The sequence below is a fragment of the Atta cephalotes genome, assembly GCF_000143395.1.
Source record: "Atta cephalotes unplaced genomic scaffold scaffold00002, whole genome shotgun sequence".
In the NCBI taxonomy this organism is placed as follows: Eukaryota; Metazoa; Arthropoda; class Insecta; order Hymenoptera; family Formicidae; genus Atta; species Atta cephalotes.
Window position 1 is genome coordinate 4,612,932 of NW_012130066.1, and position 15,868 is coordinate 4,628,799.

The 15,868-nt window shown below is 24.2% G+C and overlaps 3 protein-coding genes across 3 annotated transcripts in view; all 3 read right to left on the reverse strand.

The window, feature by feature from the left end:
* LOC105620693 (odorant receptor 4-like) overlaps positions 1-826 on the reverse strand; it is a 3,393-nt gene extending 2,567 nt beyond the window's left edge. The window contains exons 1-2 of the mRNA XM_012202186.1: positions 615-826; positions 119-454 (exon numbers count right to left, since the gene is read on the reverse strand). Coding sequence (XP_012057576.1) covers positions 119-454; positions 615-826 — 548 coding nt within the window. The remainder of the gene's footprint in view (positions 1-118; positions 455-614) is intronic.
* LOC105623253 overlaps positions 1-4,010 on the reverse strand; it is a 13,739-nt gene extending 9,729 nt beyond the window's left edge. Inside the window, exons 1-7 of the mRNA XM_012204655.1 lie at positions 3,859-4,010; positions 3,301-3,636; positions 2,869-3,073; positions 2,486-2,641; positions 2,168-2,209; positions 615-970; positions 369-454 (exon numbers count right to left, since the gene is read on the reverse strand). Coding sequence (XP_012060045.1) covers positions 369-454; positions 615-970; positions 2,168-2,209; positions 2,486-2,641; positions 2,869-3,073; positions 3,301-3,636; positions 3,859-4,010 — 1,333 coding nt within the window. The remainder of the gene's footprint in view (positions 1-368; positions 455-614; positions 971-2,167; positions 2,210-2,485; positions 2,642-2,868; positions 3,074-3,300; positions 3,637-3,858) is intronic.
* Positions 4,011-5,174: 1,164 nt separating this feature from the next.
* On the reverse strand, positions 5,175-12,176 carry LOC105623264 (odorant receptor 49b-like). Its single transcript, XM_012204666.1, has 5 exons — positions 12,071-12,176; positions 11,815-11,941; positions 6,324-6,444; positions 5,958-6,113; positions 5,175-5,228 (listed from the first exon to the last, which is right to left on the reverse strand). Exons 1-5 carry the CDS (start codon positions 12,174-12,176, stop codon positions 5,175-5,177), a joined length of 564 nt encoding a protein of 187 aa, XP_012060056.1.
* Positions 12,177-15,868: the final 3,692 nt, after the last annotated feature.

The following is a 15,868-nucleotide window of genomic DNA, read 5'->3' on the forward strand; positions in this document are numbered from 1 at the left end:
CCGGATACTCAATAAGAATTAAAATTACGCCAATGTGGCGTCATCGTCCATTTGCTTTTCAATTTTCCAAATATTTTCTCAATATTTTACAATCTGCAAGATTGTCAAAGAAACTAACTTAAATATACAATCGTGCTGACGTACACATTCGCGCAAATTGTTTTGGCCGAGGAAGTTCTTTTTCAACCGGCACTCCAGTATTTCGAGCTGACAGCATACGTGTAATAATAAACCACAAATCAGACTGTCGCACGCAACGTTCACCATAGAGCCAATAGTCGAGCTTATTAATTGACGAGCATATATGATATAGAATATCACCTCGGATGTGTAGTTATACGGTGTCCACTCTCTGTAGGTTAAATTACCTTTTCGAAAATCGGTGAATAATGATGTCAACATGACGCATGCACATGTTGTCTCGACTAAAATTGTGTACCATAATGTATTCGTTCTACAAAATAGATGAGCAGATTGTTTTTTTATATTTTTCATTAAACATTTTACATTAAATATTTTTCTTTGCGCTATTATTCTATATAAATTAATTATTTTTACTAAATTTTTGAAATATTTTTATACATTATTAAAGCGAGAACTTTTTATATACTTACTGTATTGTTTTGTCGAATTTTTGGCGGATTTCTATTTCGTCAGCCTCTAATGGGATAAACGGTTTTTGAGTAAGAATATTGGTTAATATCCCTATATTGTTGCGATTTATCAAAAGACCGACCATTTTACAACAGGAAATAATCATGGCGAGCATAATGTAGAAAGTATCCGTAAAATCGTTGGCATTGTTGACGTTCAAAACGATATCCATAAGTTGTGGCAACATGAAGGTGAAAAGCAGTAATATTATAGAAATGGTATATACGTTATATATAGTACGTTTACACAATGAGGTCCATGAATTTGGTGGCCAACATCCCACAACCGTAAGAATTTTTAATGTAAATTTAAGAACCTGCATTTTCCGTGATTTAATGTCACTTTCAATGTTAATAACGTTTTATTAAATTATTCTTATTGCTGTAATTTATGTAAATTGTATGTGTGATTAAGTATATTAATATCGATAATGTTTCCTCCTCTTAATTAATAATATTATTAAATACTAATAAATTATTCTCACAAAATATTAAATGTTGACTGATTATCATATACGACACGCTCTTTCGACGAAGATATTTGTTTAACATATAAGTAAAATAATACAATAATATAAATAAGATTCACGTGTCATATGTGAATGTACTTAATTTTGTAGAACATGAGAAATTTAAGGTATAAATCAATAATAAAGTCACATATATACAAAATAAAAAGGTTTTTTTCTTTGATATAGTATCATGAACCAACTTTGCGAAATTCTATGCGACGAATCTCGGAATATCTATAGCCTCATGATATGACTTTCTGGAAGCAATACTGCTCTTCCCCTCCGCGCTTAATAACTATATAATTATCGTAATACTAAACTCGCAATATCATTCCCTATTTTCCTGCTACGGTTTGCATGTACGTACATTTTTATCAAATACAAACTTTATATGACAACTATGTGATATAATAATACAGCGAGAAGAAAAAAAAGCAGTAAAAGAAAGCAGTAAGTCGTAGAAACTATTAATGAACCATGAATTGTTTTATCTTTGTAAAATCGTAATATAAATAACCCACCAATTTACTTACTTATAGTAAATATTTATCAATGTTGTTGACGCTGCATTTGCCATTCGTCTCAAATTCTAATTTCTAATTCTATTTCGATTTGAACAGTCATAATCTCTAACAAAATATAAATAGGAAAAACTTTTTATAAATGCACATGCATCTATATTTATTTTGGATCTGTTGTGTTATACATGAACAGGATTAATGGTATTTCTTATTATACATATATTGAAGCATCTATTTTTTTTAATTAAAAAAAATATTCTCAATCTTCTCCTCAACATATCGTATAAAAAAAAATTATTAAAAATAATTATAATAGAATACATATAAGCAATTGTCATTTATTTATCCATAAATGAAATACCAGTTGTGATACAAGATATGTTCTTCTACAGATATTTTTATTAACAATAAGATGACGTATTGGAAAACATTTTAGTAATCTCAATTTTTTCATTTTGTCTTTTACTTACGATTTCTATACTTGTTTTAATATATTATAAGCAGAATATGATGTTTTAAGTAACTGCAACAAATGTATATAAATCTTATAATCCATTTTTTTTACAATTCTTATCAGTCTAACATACATAAACAATATATTATCTTCGTAAACTTAGTGTTGTATCAAAATTATTTTTATATATATTATTTTATATATATTTTTATATATATTAACTTCTATATAAATTATTCATTTTCTTATTTTCCATAGTTAGATAAAATATATTTTAACCAAAAATAAAATTTATTATTAATTGCGCTAATAATAAATAAAATTGAAAATTAATTTTTTACTAACCCCAACAAAAGAATCGAGATTCATAGACAGTACGTAAGCGCTGGTAAATTCTATTGGTACTGCTGCACGACTCATAATTATTAATAAATTTCTTTTCAGATTTCTGTTCATCGTCATCCAATTTATCGCAAAAACGTTGTCGAGTAGTTGAATGCTCTATATTTCAAACATACAAATTATCAATTAATTTTTAAAAATTAACAAATTTAATTATTTTGAACCATAAACAGTATTAATCCATTAGAATTAACAAAGTTTGATTACAAAGTTTGTGTATTATTACATAAATTTATTTACTTAAAATTTATTGACTTTAATATTAAATTATGTATACTTTACTGGGTTTTTAAAACCAAAAAATGCAACAACTTAATTACGCACACCTTTAATTTTACTTCGTTTCCGTACCAACAATAGATGAAAATTTGTGTCAACATACAGGACATGTATAATATTAAAGGAAGATAGTTCGCATTTAAACTCGTTGATTTAGTCATTTGGTATAAATTGGAACATACTACCAATGTACTCACTACAAATTGCATAGCAATAGTCATTCTAAATTTATTGTTTAATCTGAATGCATACCTGTAAAATTTATTACATAAATGACACTTTTCAAAATTTTTCAAGAGAAAATAAAATAGAAGATAAACATTATAACAATATGCAAAAAAATGTTACCAAAATGCTTCGAATCAGAATAAAATATATAAATATATAACAAAAAATTTTTTTTATTAATGTGAGATTTTTTACTTTTACTTTTTTAGTAATATGTATATATTTGCAGAATATAAGATAAAACAACTAACTGCAATATACTGTCGTGGTGACGTACACAATCGCGAAGAGTACCGTCATTCGATACTTTGCTCAGTCGGCATTCTAAGATCTCGATTTGGCAGCAAATGTGTACCAACAATCCGCAAATGAGACTGTCACAGGCCACATTAACGAGCGATCCAGCCGTCAGACTAATAAGTTGATGAGCATATGTAAGACAAAATATAATGCTAGACGAATAATAATCATATGGTAGCCATGCTCTATATGTTAAATTTCCTTTTCTGAACATCGTGAATAAAGATGTCACAGTTATACATGCGCAAGTTGTTTCCACCAAAATCGTATAGTAGAGTGTGTTGATACTGCAAACTGTGGAGATAGTTACGCTTATTTATGTAACACAACTTCTAATATTTAATTATTAATTATCAAAATATAAAAATACTTGTAATTAGATGTTATTATTTAATACTACGCGTTTATATATAATTTTCGTATAAAAAAAACAAAATTTATAATAGTTTTTCTAAATTAATTATTAACTTATTTTTTAAAATAATCTTTAATTATGCGGTAAAACTTACTATATAAGTCTATCGAATTTATATCGAATTCTCATTTCGTCCATTTCCAATGGTCTGTATGGTTTTTTGATGAGTACATTGATTAACATATTAATATTCTTTCGATTCACTAATAAACTGAGCATTTTAGAGCACGAAACAACCGATGCCATCGTGGCGTATAAATTTTCGGTAAAATCTTCGGCATTGTCAACATTCCAGATAATGTCCAAAAATTGCGATATCAAAAAAGTATATAATAATACAATCATAAAAACTGTATATGCATTGTATATTATACGCAAGTAAAGTGACGAACATGATTGTGGCCGCCAACATCCAACAATCGTCAGAATTTTGAAGGTTAATTGCAAGACATGCATCTTTTATTTCACGTTAAGTCGTTTTCTTATATTTAAATTTCACTTAAATTTTTGTACAGTAATTGCAAATATCATATAGAAAAAATTATTTGCGAGATGTTAAAAAATATTTTGCACAAAATTTTATTTACTTCAATATTTCTAAAACTATGGCATCTTTAAAATAGATTAAGAAACAACGAATAAGACATTTTCTGAACGACAATCGTGAAACGTTTGTGTCTCTTCTTTTCTTGAAAGATTCTATAGTCTCTACTATTATGTTATTATTATAATAGTAGGGACTATGGAATCTTTCAAGAAAAGAAGAGACACAAATGTTTCACGATTGTCAGTCGGACTTGAATCATTGATCCCATAAATATATATTTATTGTTCCGTACGATAATAACAGTCTCTAAAATACAATGTTTATATTCTCTTTTTAGATAATGTTTTTATATTTCGTTACAAATATCATGTAAGAAACGGAAAAATATGAATATTCCGACTATTTTATCATAAATTAATAACTACTAAGTAACTCAATTATATCTGCATTTCTCAAGTTTAAAAAAATATCATTTGTCATGACCACTAAGCGTGTTGCTAAGTCGTTGCTATACATGATTCTATTTCCGTATTGATTTCAGGCACAATGATTTCTGACTTTCGTTAGAGGCAGATATTCAAATATATTACATTTATGAAATGTCATAAACGACAGAATAGGTAAGAAAGTACAAAATATATAATAGATATAAAATAGATGTTAATAAATATAAAATAATAAGGAAAATGTGCAACAAGATAAATACATTTAGATAATGTTTCTTTATTATTTTTAATCAGATAATTTGAATAATAAATGCTAATTATAAATACTAACAGTATAAATATACACTTTTTCCTTTTTTTTAGCTATTTTAAGATTTAATTTCATGAGTATATTTTTGCCATCAATCTTTTACAGAATTACACCCGTATTTTTTCAAGTAAGTTGTAAGTGGAATACGACGTCTTGAGTATCTAGAATTAGTGTATAAACACTCCTAATCTTGATTTAAATATATTCTGTAATTAATAAATTTAAAACTAATTTCACTAATAATATTAGATGTATTAGACTGTTGAATATTATTATATTATACAAGATGCTGAATCTGTTTTTGTTATTCCAAACAATCATTCCAAATTTTTATTTCTTGTGCATAATACATTATTATTTAAATAAAATTAAATAGTTAAAATTTTCTTAAATTCAAATTTTTAGTTTATTTTAGTAGTATAATAAAGCTATATATATGAGCAGCATTTTTCTAAAATGCATTTTGTTCAAAATTTCATTTTTAAAGTTAAAGATGACATAATATTCAATGTTAAGAAATTCATATTTTAAGTTATTTCATATCATATTCTGAAAGCATTTTTATACCATCAATTTATGTGCTGAAAAAAATCTTGACATATAAAGTACATTATGTTCTTTAACTAGACACAATTAATTATTTAAAATTTTTAGCAACTATTTAGCAATTTTAAACATTTTACATCTTACTAAATGACAAATTGTTATTTTCTGTAAAGCACGCAGCTTTCTTGTAATTTTCTTTCGTGTCTTTGAAAATTATAAATTTTGGACAAAACATATTTAAAAATTCTACTCCTCATATTATAAATATCTTAAATTAAAAACATATTTAAATATACTTGAAAATAGAATTTGGTGAAATTAGTTTCATTAATATCTATACTAACACCCATAAAGGAATCAAGATTCATAGGAATAATATAAGCACAAGTAATTTGAATAGGCACAATTGTCCGCCTCATTATTATTATTAGAGATTTCTTTTTATTTTTATTCAGTGTTAGCCACTCCATTTCGAAAATGTTATCGATCATTTGATGACTCTACTGAAATATATAAAATGTATCCATGGATGTAATTTTTGTTCAAGAAATGAAAGATAATCATGTTATTAATATATACCTCTTAAATATTGAAATATTTTAACAATATTATACCATTACATTTATTATTAAATATAGATTGAATAAATTTGACATATTATTTTAAAGCATTTATACTTACCACATTTACTAAATTATCTATTATCATACCTTTATTTTTACTTCATTTCCGTACCAACAATAGAAGAAGATTTGTGTTAACATGCTAGATATATATAATGTCATTTCAATATATTTGGCTTTTGTAGTTGTTTTGCTTATTTGATAAAGGCTAAAGCATATTATCAATGTACTTGTTATAAATTGGATAATAATTATCAGTCTAAATTTCGTATTTACAATATACGCAAGTCTAAAATTTAATTTTGATTATGTAACGACATATTATTAATATATACATATTTTAAAGTAATAAATCTGATAAAAACAGTATTATGATAAGAAGTATAATTTAAAAGCTGTGAGTATTACATAAGAATTTCTAAAATTTATAAAATTATAAGACAACCTGATGATATGATAATGTTGATATACACAACCGCGAAGAACATTAGAATAAGATATAATTTTTTTCAAGCGACAAGTCAAGATTTCAATTTGACAACAAATATGAACCAGTAATCCACAAATGAGAGTGTCACAACCAACATTTATGAATGCTGCGATAGCCAAACTTATCAGTTGATGTATATACATCAAATAAAACAGTATCATTGATGAGTAATCAAATGGTAACCATGCCCTATACGTTAATTTTCTATTTTTAAAATTCATAGATAAAGAAGATAAAATAATACATGACATTGTTACAGCTCCCAGGTATACAAAGCGCCGAGTATTAATTCTAAAATAATTATAAAGTATTTTTCAAATAATATATATAATAATTTTTCAAAATTTTTTAATACATATATATATATATTTCATATATATATATATATATATATATGTATAGTATATGTATTTTTATTTCTTTTAACTTAAAAAAATTTACTTTTAATCATTTTTAGATGTGTTTGCTCCATTTTCCAGTCACAATAAGAAATTAAGTGTTAAATGTATTAAAATTATTTAAAAATAAAAAAACGGTTTTAAATTCTAATATAAAAAGTAACATAAAATATATTTCAATAGTTTTTAATAATATCAAGTGAGAAACAATACAATATTATTATTAAAATATTGTTTATTAAAACTTACTCTATGTCTTTATCAAATTTATATAAAATCTCCATTTCAGTTGATTTGGATGGTCTATATGGTTTCTCCATCAGCATGTCGATTAACATAATAATGTTTTTGCGATTCGTTAGCAAAATTAACAATTTACAGCAAGAAATAAACATGGCAAGTAATACAAAAAAATTATCCGAAAAATTATCAGTATTATCAACGGTTAATATTAAGTCCATCAATTGCGAAAGCATAAAGGTATGTAGTAATAAAATTATTATACTTGTATATAGATAATATGCTATACGTTTATGTAACGACAACCAAGAATCGGGTCGCCAACAACCAAATATCGTTAAAAGTTTAAAAGTAAATTTAAGAATATGCATTTTTAAAGAGCTTATTTTTTTGTATTCTCTACAAAACACAGTACATGTAATTAATTACTGTAAATGTATATTATTATTAATAATATTAAATATTTTTCTAAAATATTATGCAGTTTTGTTAAGATCGCTTCTATTATTATAGAAGTTTTTTTTATTTTTAGTTTTCTAAAAATATTATTTGTGTGTTACATTAATACCTAAAAAAGCTCTTTGATTAACAATCATAAGTAGATTGCACATTAGCCATAAAAGAGATAAATTAAATTAATATAAAGAAAAAAATGCTTTAAATAATTATAACCACAGCATATAGCACATAGTATAACGCATGACAAAATCTTTAGGATAACTGACAATGGTCTATAGCTTTGCGGATCGAATTTATTAAACTAGATAGTAGATATCCAGTATACGTTTCCACCCTTCGTAACTTCATAATTTATTTTGTAATAATGTATCCCTCGCGAAATGTATTCCTCGTGAAATAATTTTTTCATAACTCAACTGACAACTTGCAATACATATACAACAAAATTTACATATACGAAAACCTAATTATATCTTTAAATGCAACAATGCTTTTTAGAAAAAATACGAGATAGAATAGTCAAATATTAAACAAATAGTTATAACCTATCTTCATTAATATTGGTACAGATACTTTCTATGATATCATCCTTTTACGATATTCAAGTAATTCCAGTTTCTATGAAATCTAAAATATTTCTTTCTATACCTACTTTTAGAATAATTCTAGCATTATAATTTCTTTTCCTTCATATAATATTCTTTCATTCACAAAATCATAATGTCAAAATTGTATTTATTTTACAAACACAATTTTACAGGTAAGAAAGTATTATTACTAATGAGTAATAATACAATAGTAATATTATTATGAAAAATACAGTAGTATAGAAAGTATTTTTTATGCGTATTTGTATAAAAGATAGTTTATTTAATTTAATAAATTTTTTAATTAATAATTTAACTAATAATTTAATTAAAAAATAATTAAAAATTATGTTACATCAGCAACAAAGTATGTCATAGAGAACAGAATAAAAAAAATGCAATGTATACATTATATTAAATAATAAGAAGAATATGGAATAGAATAAATTATATATTTAGATAATCTAATTTTTTATAACAATATATATAATGGAGAAACATTAAATACTAATTATGATACTAATTGCATACATCATTTTTCTTTACTTCCTTCCGCTTCCATGATTTTATTTCGTTTGATATGAGTAGTATATTAATTCTATTAGCTTCTTATACAGTTATTCCCGTATTTGTTGAAGTAAGTTGTATGTGGAATACGACGTCTTAAGTAACTAGAATTAGTATATAGACACGTATAATTTTGAGTTAAATATTTTTAATAAATTTATAGCTAATTTCCTCGATATTAAATATGCTAAATTTTAATTATTAACCTTGCAAAGCTAACGACGAGTCTGATGGATTTATTCAATTGTATTCTTTATATTAAATCCGCAAATTTAAATTATTGTTAGTAAAATAAGTTTTAAGTAGTATTCATACTTTTTTATATTAAGTTGTTTGATTCCTTAAAATTAAGTGAAATAATGTCTTTTAGTTAATATAAATTGTTCTCTCACAGATCCAGCATCAGTATCTGTGTTACAGATTTTGACATCAGCTTTTCGAAATATTAAATACATAAAATATATTTCTGAATTTATTTATATTGGGTATACAGAATGCCTAATAATGATCAGATCACCTTTCGTGAACAAATAGGATGGATAAAATTTAATCGAAAGTGTCTTGTATTATTTTACAACTTTCGCAATACCGTTTGTAATTGTAAGCTGTGTTCCGATATACACTGTCAATACTGAAAATCTATAGTATATATTACGTGCACTATAGATTTTCAATGCAGTGTATATCGGAAGCAGTAATAAACAACATGTGCGTGCCAAGCAACCTACAATTATCCTACCTCATCACGCGCTTGTATTTAACGGATAGATCATACTGTTCAATAATTTTAGAAATTAATATATCGTTAACTATATTACGAAAATTGCATAATGATATGGGAACTTTTTCATTCAATTTTGTCCACTCTATCTACTTATGAGAGATGATTTGGGTATTACTGAACATCCCTCCTGTATATTATTTGCTTATTTTAAATAATAATTTATTTAGTATGCATCGTGTAGTGGAATGATTTTAATATAATATATGATTTTAATATATTAATTAATTAAATTTAAATTAAAAAATTTTGTTAATTAATTATTGTAATAACATAAGAAATCAATTATAAATCCTCACTTAAATGCAAAATAAAGAAAATAAAATTTATTATCAAAACTAGTTTTAATAATATATCCATACTAACACTCATAAAGGAATTAAGATCCATAGGAACAATATAAGCACAGGTAATCTGAATAGGTACGATTGCTCGGCTCATTATTATCATTAGAGATTTCTTCCTATTTTTATCCAACGCTAGCCATTCAATTTCAAAAATATTATCGATCATTCGATGACTCTACTGAAATATGTAAAATGTATTTCCATAACATTTGTGCATTTAATAAAAATATTTTTATTAATGTTTTTTAGATATTAAGATAATCTAACAATATATACTATTAGCATTTAGCGAATAGATTTGGCGAATTATCTCTTAAGAAAGAGTATGTCAATATACTGATTAACTATGATGATAACTGATAAAATATCAGTTACTGAACAGTTAATTAATATATTGAAATGTTTTTTCCTAAGAGATTTAAGAACATTCGTGTCAATTATATATGCACGTATTAACAAAAAGTGTCTACTACCATACCTTTATTTTTAATTCGTTACCATACCAGCAATAGAAGAATATTTCTGTTAACATGCAAGATATATATAATATCATCTCAATATATTTGGCTTTTGTTGTTGCTGTACTTAATTGATAAAGACTGAAGCAAACCACCAACGTACTAGTTATAAATTGAATAGCAATAGTTAATCTAAATTTCGCATTTACTATAAAAGCAAGTCTAAAATTTAACGATTTTTTTCAATTAATAAAATATTGTAATAAAAACCATGTGATAAATTAATATCATAATTTAAAAAAATATTTCGCAAAATGATAAGATTTACCTGAAGATATAATAATGTTGATATACACAATTGCGAAGTACGTTTGAATAAGATACAATATTTTTCAAACGATAAGTCAATATTTCAATTTGACAACAAATGTGGACCAATAATCCACAGATGAGAGTATCGCAACCAATATTTAAAAATCCTCCGGCAATTAAACATATCAATTGATGAGCATACATTAGGTAAAACAATAATGTTGACGAATAATCAAATGGTAACCATGCTCTATACGTTAATTTTCTAATTCTGAAGTTCACTGATAAAGATGTCAATACGACACATAAACATGTTACTGTTCCCAGACATATGAAACGTCGAGTGTTAATTCTGAAACAATAATAAAATAACTCTCAAATGTAATATTTTTTAGCTTTATATTTTTTTCTATCATATTTAGTTAATTAATTAAAAAATAAATTATATTTTTTATGACATGGATACATTTCTGTATACGATAAAATATATTAACCCTTTGGTTATAAAACCTACTGCTCTGCTGAAAAATACACTATACCTGCTGTATCTATTATACGTGCAGCTTAGCCGCAAAATTCAATTAAAATCGCGAACATATTTTCGATGAATAAAATCAAAATAATTGAGAATATTTCTGCTTGATAATGACAAAATATACAGAGAAGTTTAGAAAAAAGCCATTATAGTAGCATTTCATCCTAAAACTGTTTGAGAGGCCATTATATGGCGCTTTGTTCCAAAGAATAGATTAGCGAGAAACCATTATACGTGATATATATATATACATAGTAGACAGAAGGTAAAACATATTAATTCTGTTTAAATAATAAAAAAGCATTATAAATTATATTAAAAATCTAGAAGTAGATAACATTTAGAAAAAGATAACATTTAATACATTTCAATAATTTATTTTTTTGTTGTTTGTTAATACTTACTGTATGCTTTTATCGAATTTATATAGAATCTCAATTTCAGTCGATCTCGACGGTCTACAAGGTTCTTTCATTAAAATGCCTATCAACATAATAATGTTTTTGCGATTCATCAGTAAAATGAACAATTTACAACAAGAAATAAACATGGCAATTAATATAAAAAAATTTTCAGAAAAATCATCGGCGTTGTTTACAGTTAGAATTACGTCCATCAGTTGCGATAGTACAAACGTATTTAGTATTATAATTATTATACTGGTATACATGTCGTATGCTACGCGTTTATGTAGCGACGACCAAGAATCCGGTCGCCAGCCTCCAAATATCGTCAAAAGTTTGAAATTAAGTTTAAGAATGTGCATTTTAAAAAATATTCTTCTTTGATATCATCTACGAAGCACACAATTAATTACTGAATATTTTTTGTAATGTACAATATTATTAATTATATTAAATATATTTATAAAATAATTGACAATTTTATCAATTAAAAATTTCTTGTATTTTTATTCTTAAGGTTCAATAATATTTTCTTATTTTTTTATATTTACATGTTTATCTTTTACATTTATAGATAACTAAAACAATTCTCTGATTTAATCTAATAGTAATAAATGTGAATTGTATATATTGTAAGATTTTTAAAAGATTAAAATCAGAAAAATTAAGTTATAACAAAAATACTTGATAAATACTTTATACATAGATATATTTATGTATATATACTTTATATTTTATAATTTATATTTTATAATTTATATTTTTATACTTTAAGTAATCACGACCAGTAAGTATAGTACAGAACAAAATCTTTAGAATGACTGACCAAGTCAGCCAGTCTATAGCTTTGCAGATCGAATATTTTAGATATGGAAGGCTAATACATTTCACATTTCACTCCATAATATTATCTCACTCTTTATTATTTATTTTATAATGTATCTCTTGCAACATAGCTTTCATGAAATAACTCTTTCATGGCTTGACATGCATTATTCAAAGTCCACATACTATGTATTGACAACAATGCATAATTATATCTACAAAAGCAACAATATTTTTTAGAGATGAAATAGAGAAAATACAAGACAGAAGATTCTAAATTATTAAACAGATAATTATAACTTATTTATCTTTTGTAATATTGTAGACATGTTATATTTTTACGACGTTTAAGTTTTAGATATTTGAATTTTCTATGAGATCTAAATTTTTCTATCGCTACTAACAACAGACTTTTATCACTAGGCTCATTTCGGCACTATTTTTTATGCCAAGCAACGTCCTCAATGAAAACTATAATTCTATGTCCATCTTACTCACACGCATATAGGCACATTTATATACAGTCATTTATATACATTCATTGTCAGTAATATACTTACAGTACGCATATGGCATACATGTACGTAGATAGACATAAATAAGGATTTTTCAGCATCACTTTTGTCTTTTTATTATAAATAAAGTAATAAAATCTAGTTATAGAATTCTGTGCTACTTACATTATTAATATTTCTAAAATACTCGTTTTAATTACTTTTATATATTAAAATTGTATTATTAATTTTATAAATATATTTTTACTAGTTAAAAAATATTGCTAATAATATAATATTATAATAATATATAATAAATGCAGTAATTAACAAATATAAAAAAAACTTAGTACATATATAACTAACATATATTTGTTTAAATTGCAATTTTTAAATTAGTTACAATACAATAAATACAACAATTAAATTTTAAATGATAATTTAACAAATGATTAAAAATCATCTCTCTTATTTCGTCCCTCTCTTTAAATCTATATAAATTTCTCGATGAATATATTAATTAATATAGTTTCTTTCGATTTATTAACAAATTTTTGTGTTTTTGAATATTTTTGTGCACAAGATAGCCATTGCCAGTGTTGCATAATTTTCGATGAAATCTTTGTGATTATTAAATATCGAATAATCTTCAGCATTGCAATAACATTTTACAAAAATATTATTTATTGCAATATTTCTAAAGATGACTATATATGATATTTTTAAAATAAACTTAAAAAAACAACGTTTCTTTTTATTTCTTTTTTATCTAAAAAATTAGTTTTATTGACTGTTATTCTATTTATTATAATATTTAGTATAATATTTATCATGTATATAATTCGTTTTTCGTATTAATTCAGACACAATATTTTCTGACTTCTGTTATATATTGTTTTTGTTATATTGCACTCATGATGTAAATTATAAAAAGCAAGATATTTAAGAAATTACAAAACAGATATTAAGAAATGTAAATAATAAATAAGGAGTAGAACAAATTATGCATTGAGATAATCTATATTTATTTTCTATAATATGTAATACAAACGTCAATTATGAAGACAAATTAATATATCTTTTTTCTTTTCTCCATATTATAACTCTTCCATTTAAACTTGTATGAGTAGCACATTAATTTTATCGATTACTTATTCAATTAGTTCTCTACTTGTTGAAGTAAATTATAAGTGGAATATGACATCTTAAGTATCTAGAATTAGTATATGAACAATTATAATCTTAAATTATTATAATATGTTTAGCAATTAATAAATTTCTATTGACTTTATCAGTAATAATATTAGATATATGAGATCGTAACATCAAATTCATAATGTTAAATTTATTAAATTAAATTTATTAAATATTAAATTTATTAAATTCATTAAATTATTTCAAAATTGTTTAATAAGTAGACCACATAACACTTTAATCTTTAAGTGATTCAAAATTGGTTTAAGTTTTATTAAATATTTCAGTAATATAATGTATCTATATATTACAATACAATATTTCGCTTAAATTCAAACAAATTTAATTATACTATTAAAAAATTTGTTGGCAACATTAATTTTAATGATATCTATACTAACACTCATAAAAGATTCGAGATTCATAGGAATAACATAAACGCAATTAATCTGAATAGGCACAAGTGCTCGCATCATCATCATCATTAGAGATTTCTTTATATTATCATCCAATATCAACCATTCCATTTTAAAAATATCATCGATAATTTGATAACTCTACGGAAATATGCAAAATAATGTATCTATAAATAGCACTTGTACAAAAAATAAAAGATGCTTATATTAATAAACTAATATGTCTTAAACTATTTATATGTTTAATAATACATATATAATAAAAAATAGACTAATTGAATTTAGATAAATTAGAAATTTAAATAATAAATTTAGATATTATTGAAAATTATAACTATTTGTTCACGTTACAAATTATTTTATCTCTTTTTATTAAACAAAAACTTAGATATATACATTTTGCCTTTATGTTTCATATTAGATTGCATTTATAGGTAGTAAATTACCTTTATTTTTACTTCGTTTCCGTACCAACAATAGAGAAAGATTTGCGTCAACAGACAAAATGTAACTAATATTAACTGAATATAATTAGTTTTTACTGTTGTTTTACTGATTTGATAAAGGTTGAAGCATATCATCATTGTACTTAATATAAATTGAATAGCAATAGTCATGCCGAATTTTTCGTTTACAATTAAAGCAAATCTAAAATTTAACAAATTTGTACACATATTTTAAAACATATTTAAATATATATTACAATATATATTTTACACATTTTAATAGAATATATTTACAAAATAATATCCCAACAAAGACAAAATTACATTTAATGTACCTGTTAATTGTAATTTCCTATTCAATAGTATAAATGTAATGTGATTAATGTGTTATATTAAAGTTACATTGTTGAATAAGAAATTATAATTTTTAACAGGTATATTATTTATAACTTTGTGAATTTGCTAAGATATTATATTATATAATAATTTAACTAATGTATACGTATGTATATGTATCAACATTTAAAATCACAAGATTTAACCTGAAGATATGGTAATGTTGATATAAGCAAACACGAAGAAAATCTGAACAAAATATAATATTTCTCAGGCGATAAGTCAAAATCTCAATTTGACAGCAAATATGAACTAATAATCCACAAATGAGAGTATCGCAACC

Bases quoted from the DNA above. Each gene is read 5' to 3' on its own strand.
- LOC105623264 (XM_012204666.1), bottom strand. From the start codon at position 12,176: ATGCACATTCTTAAACTTAATTTCAAACTTTTGACGATATTTGGAGGC. The intron at 11,942-12,070 runs GTATAATAATTA...TTTCTTGTTGTA, and splicing joins AGCATACGACATGTATACCA to AATTGTTCATTTTACTGATG. The intron at 6,445-11,814 runs GTAAGTATTAAC...AATATGCTTTAG, and splicing joins AAATTCGATAAAAGCATACA to CCTTTATCAAATAAGCAAAA.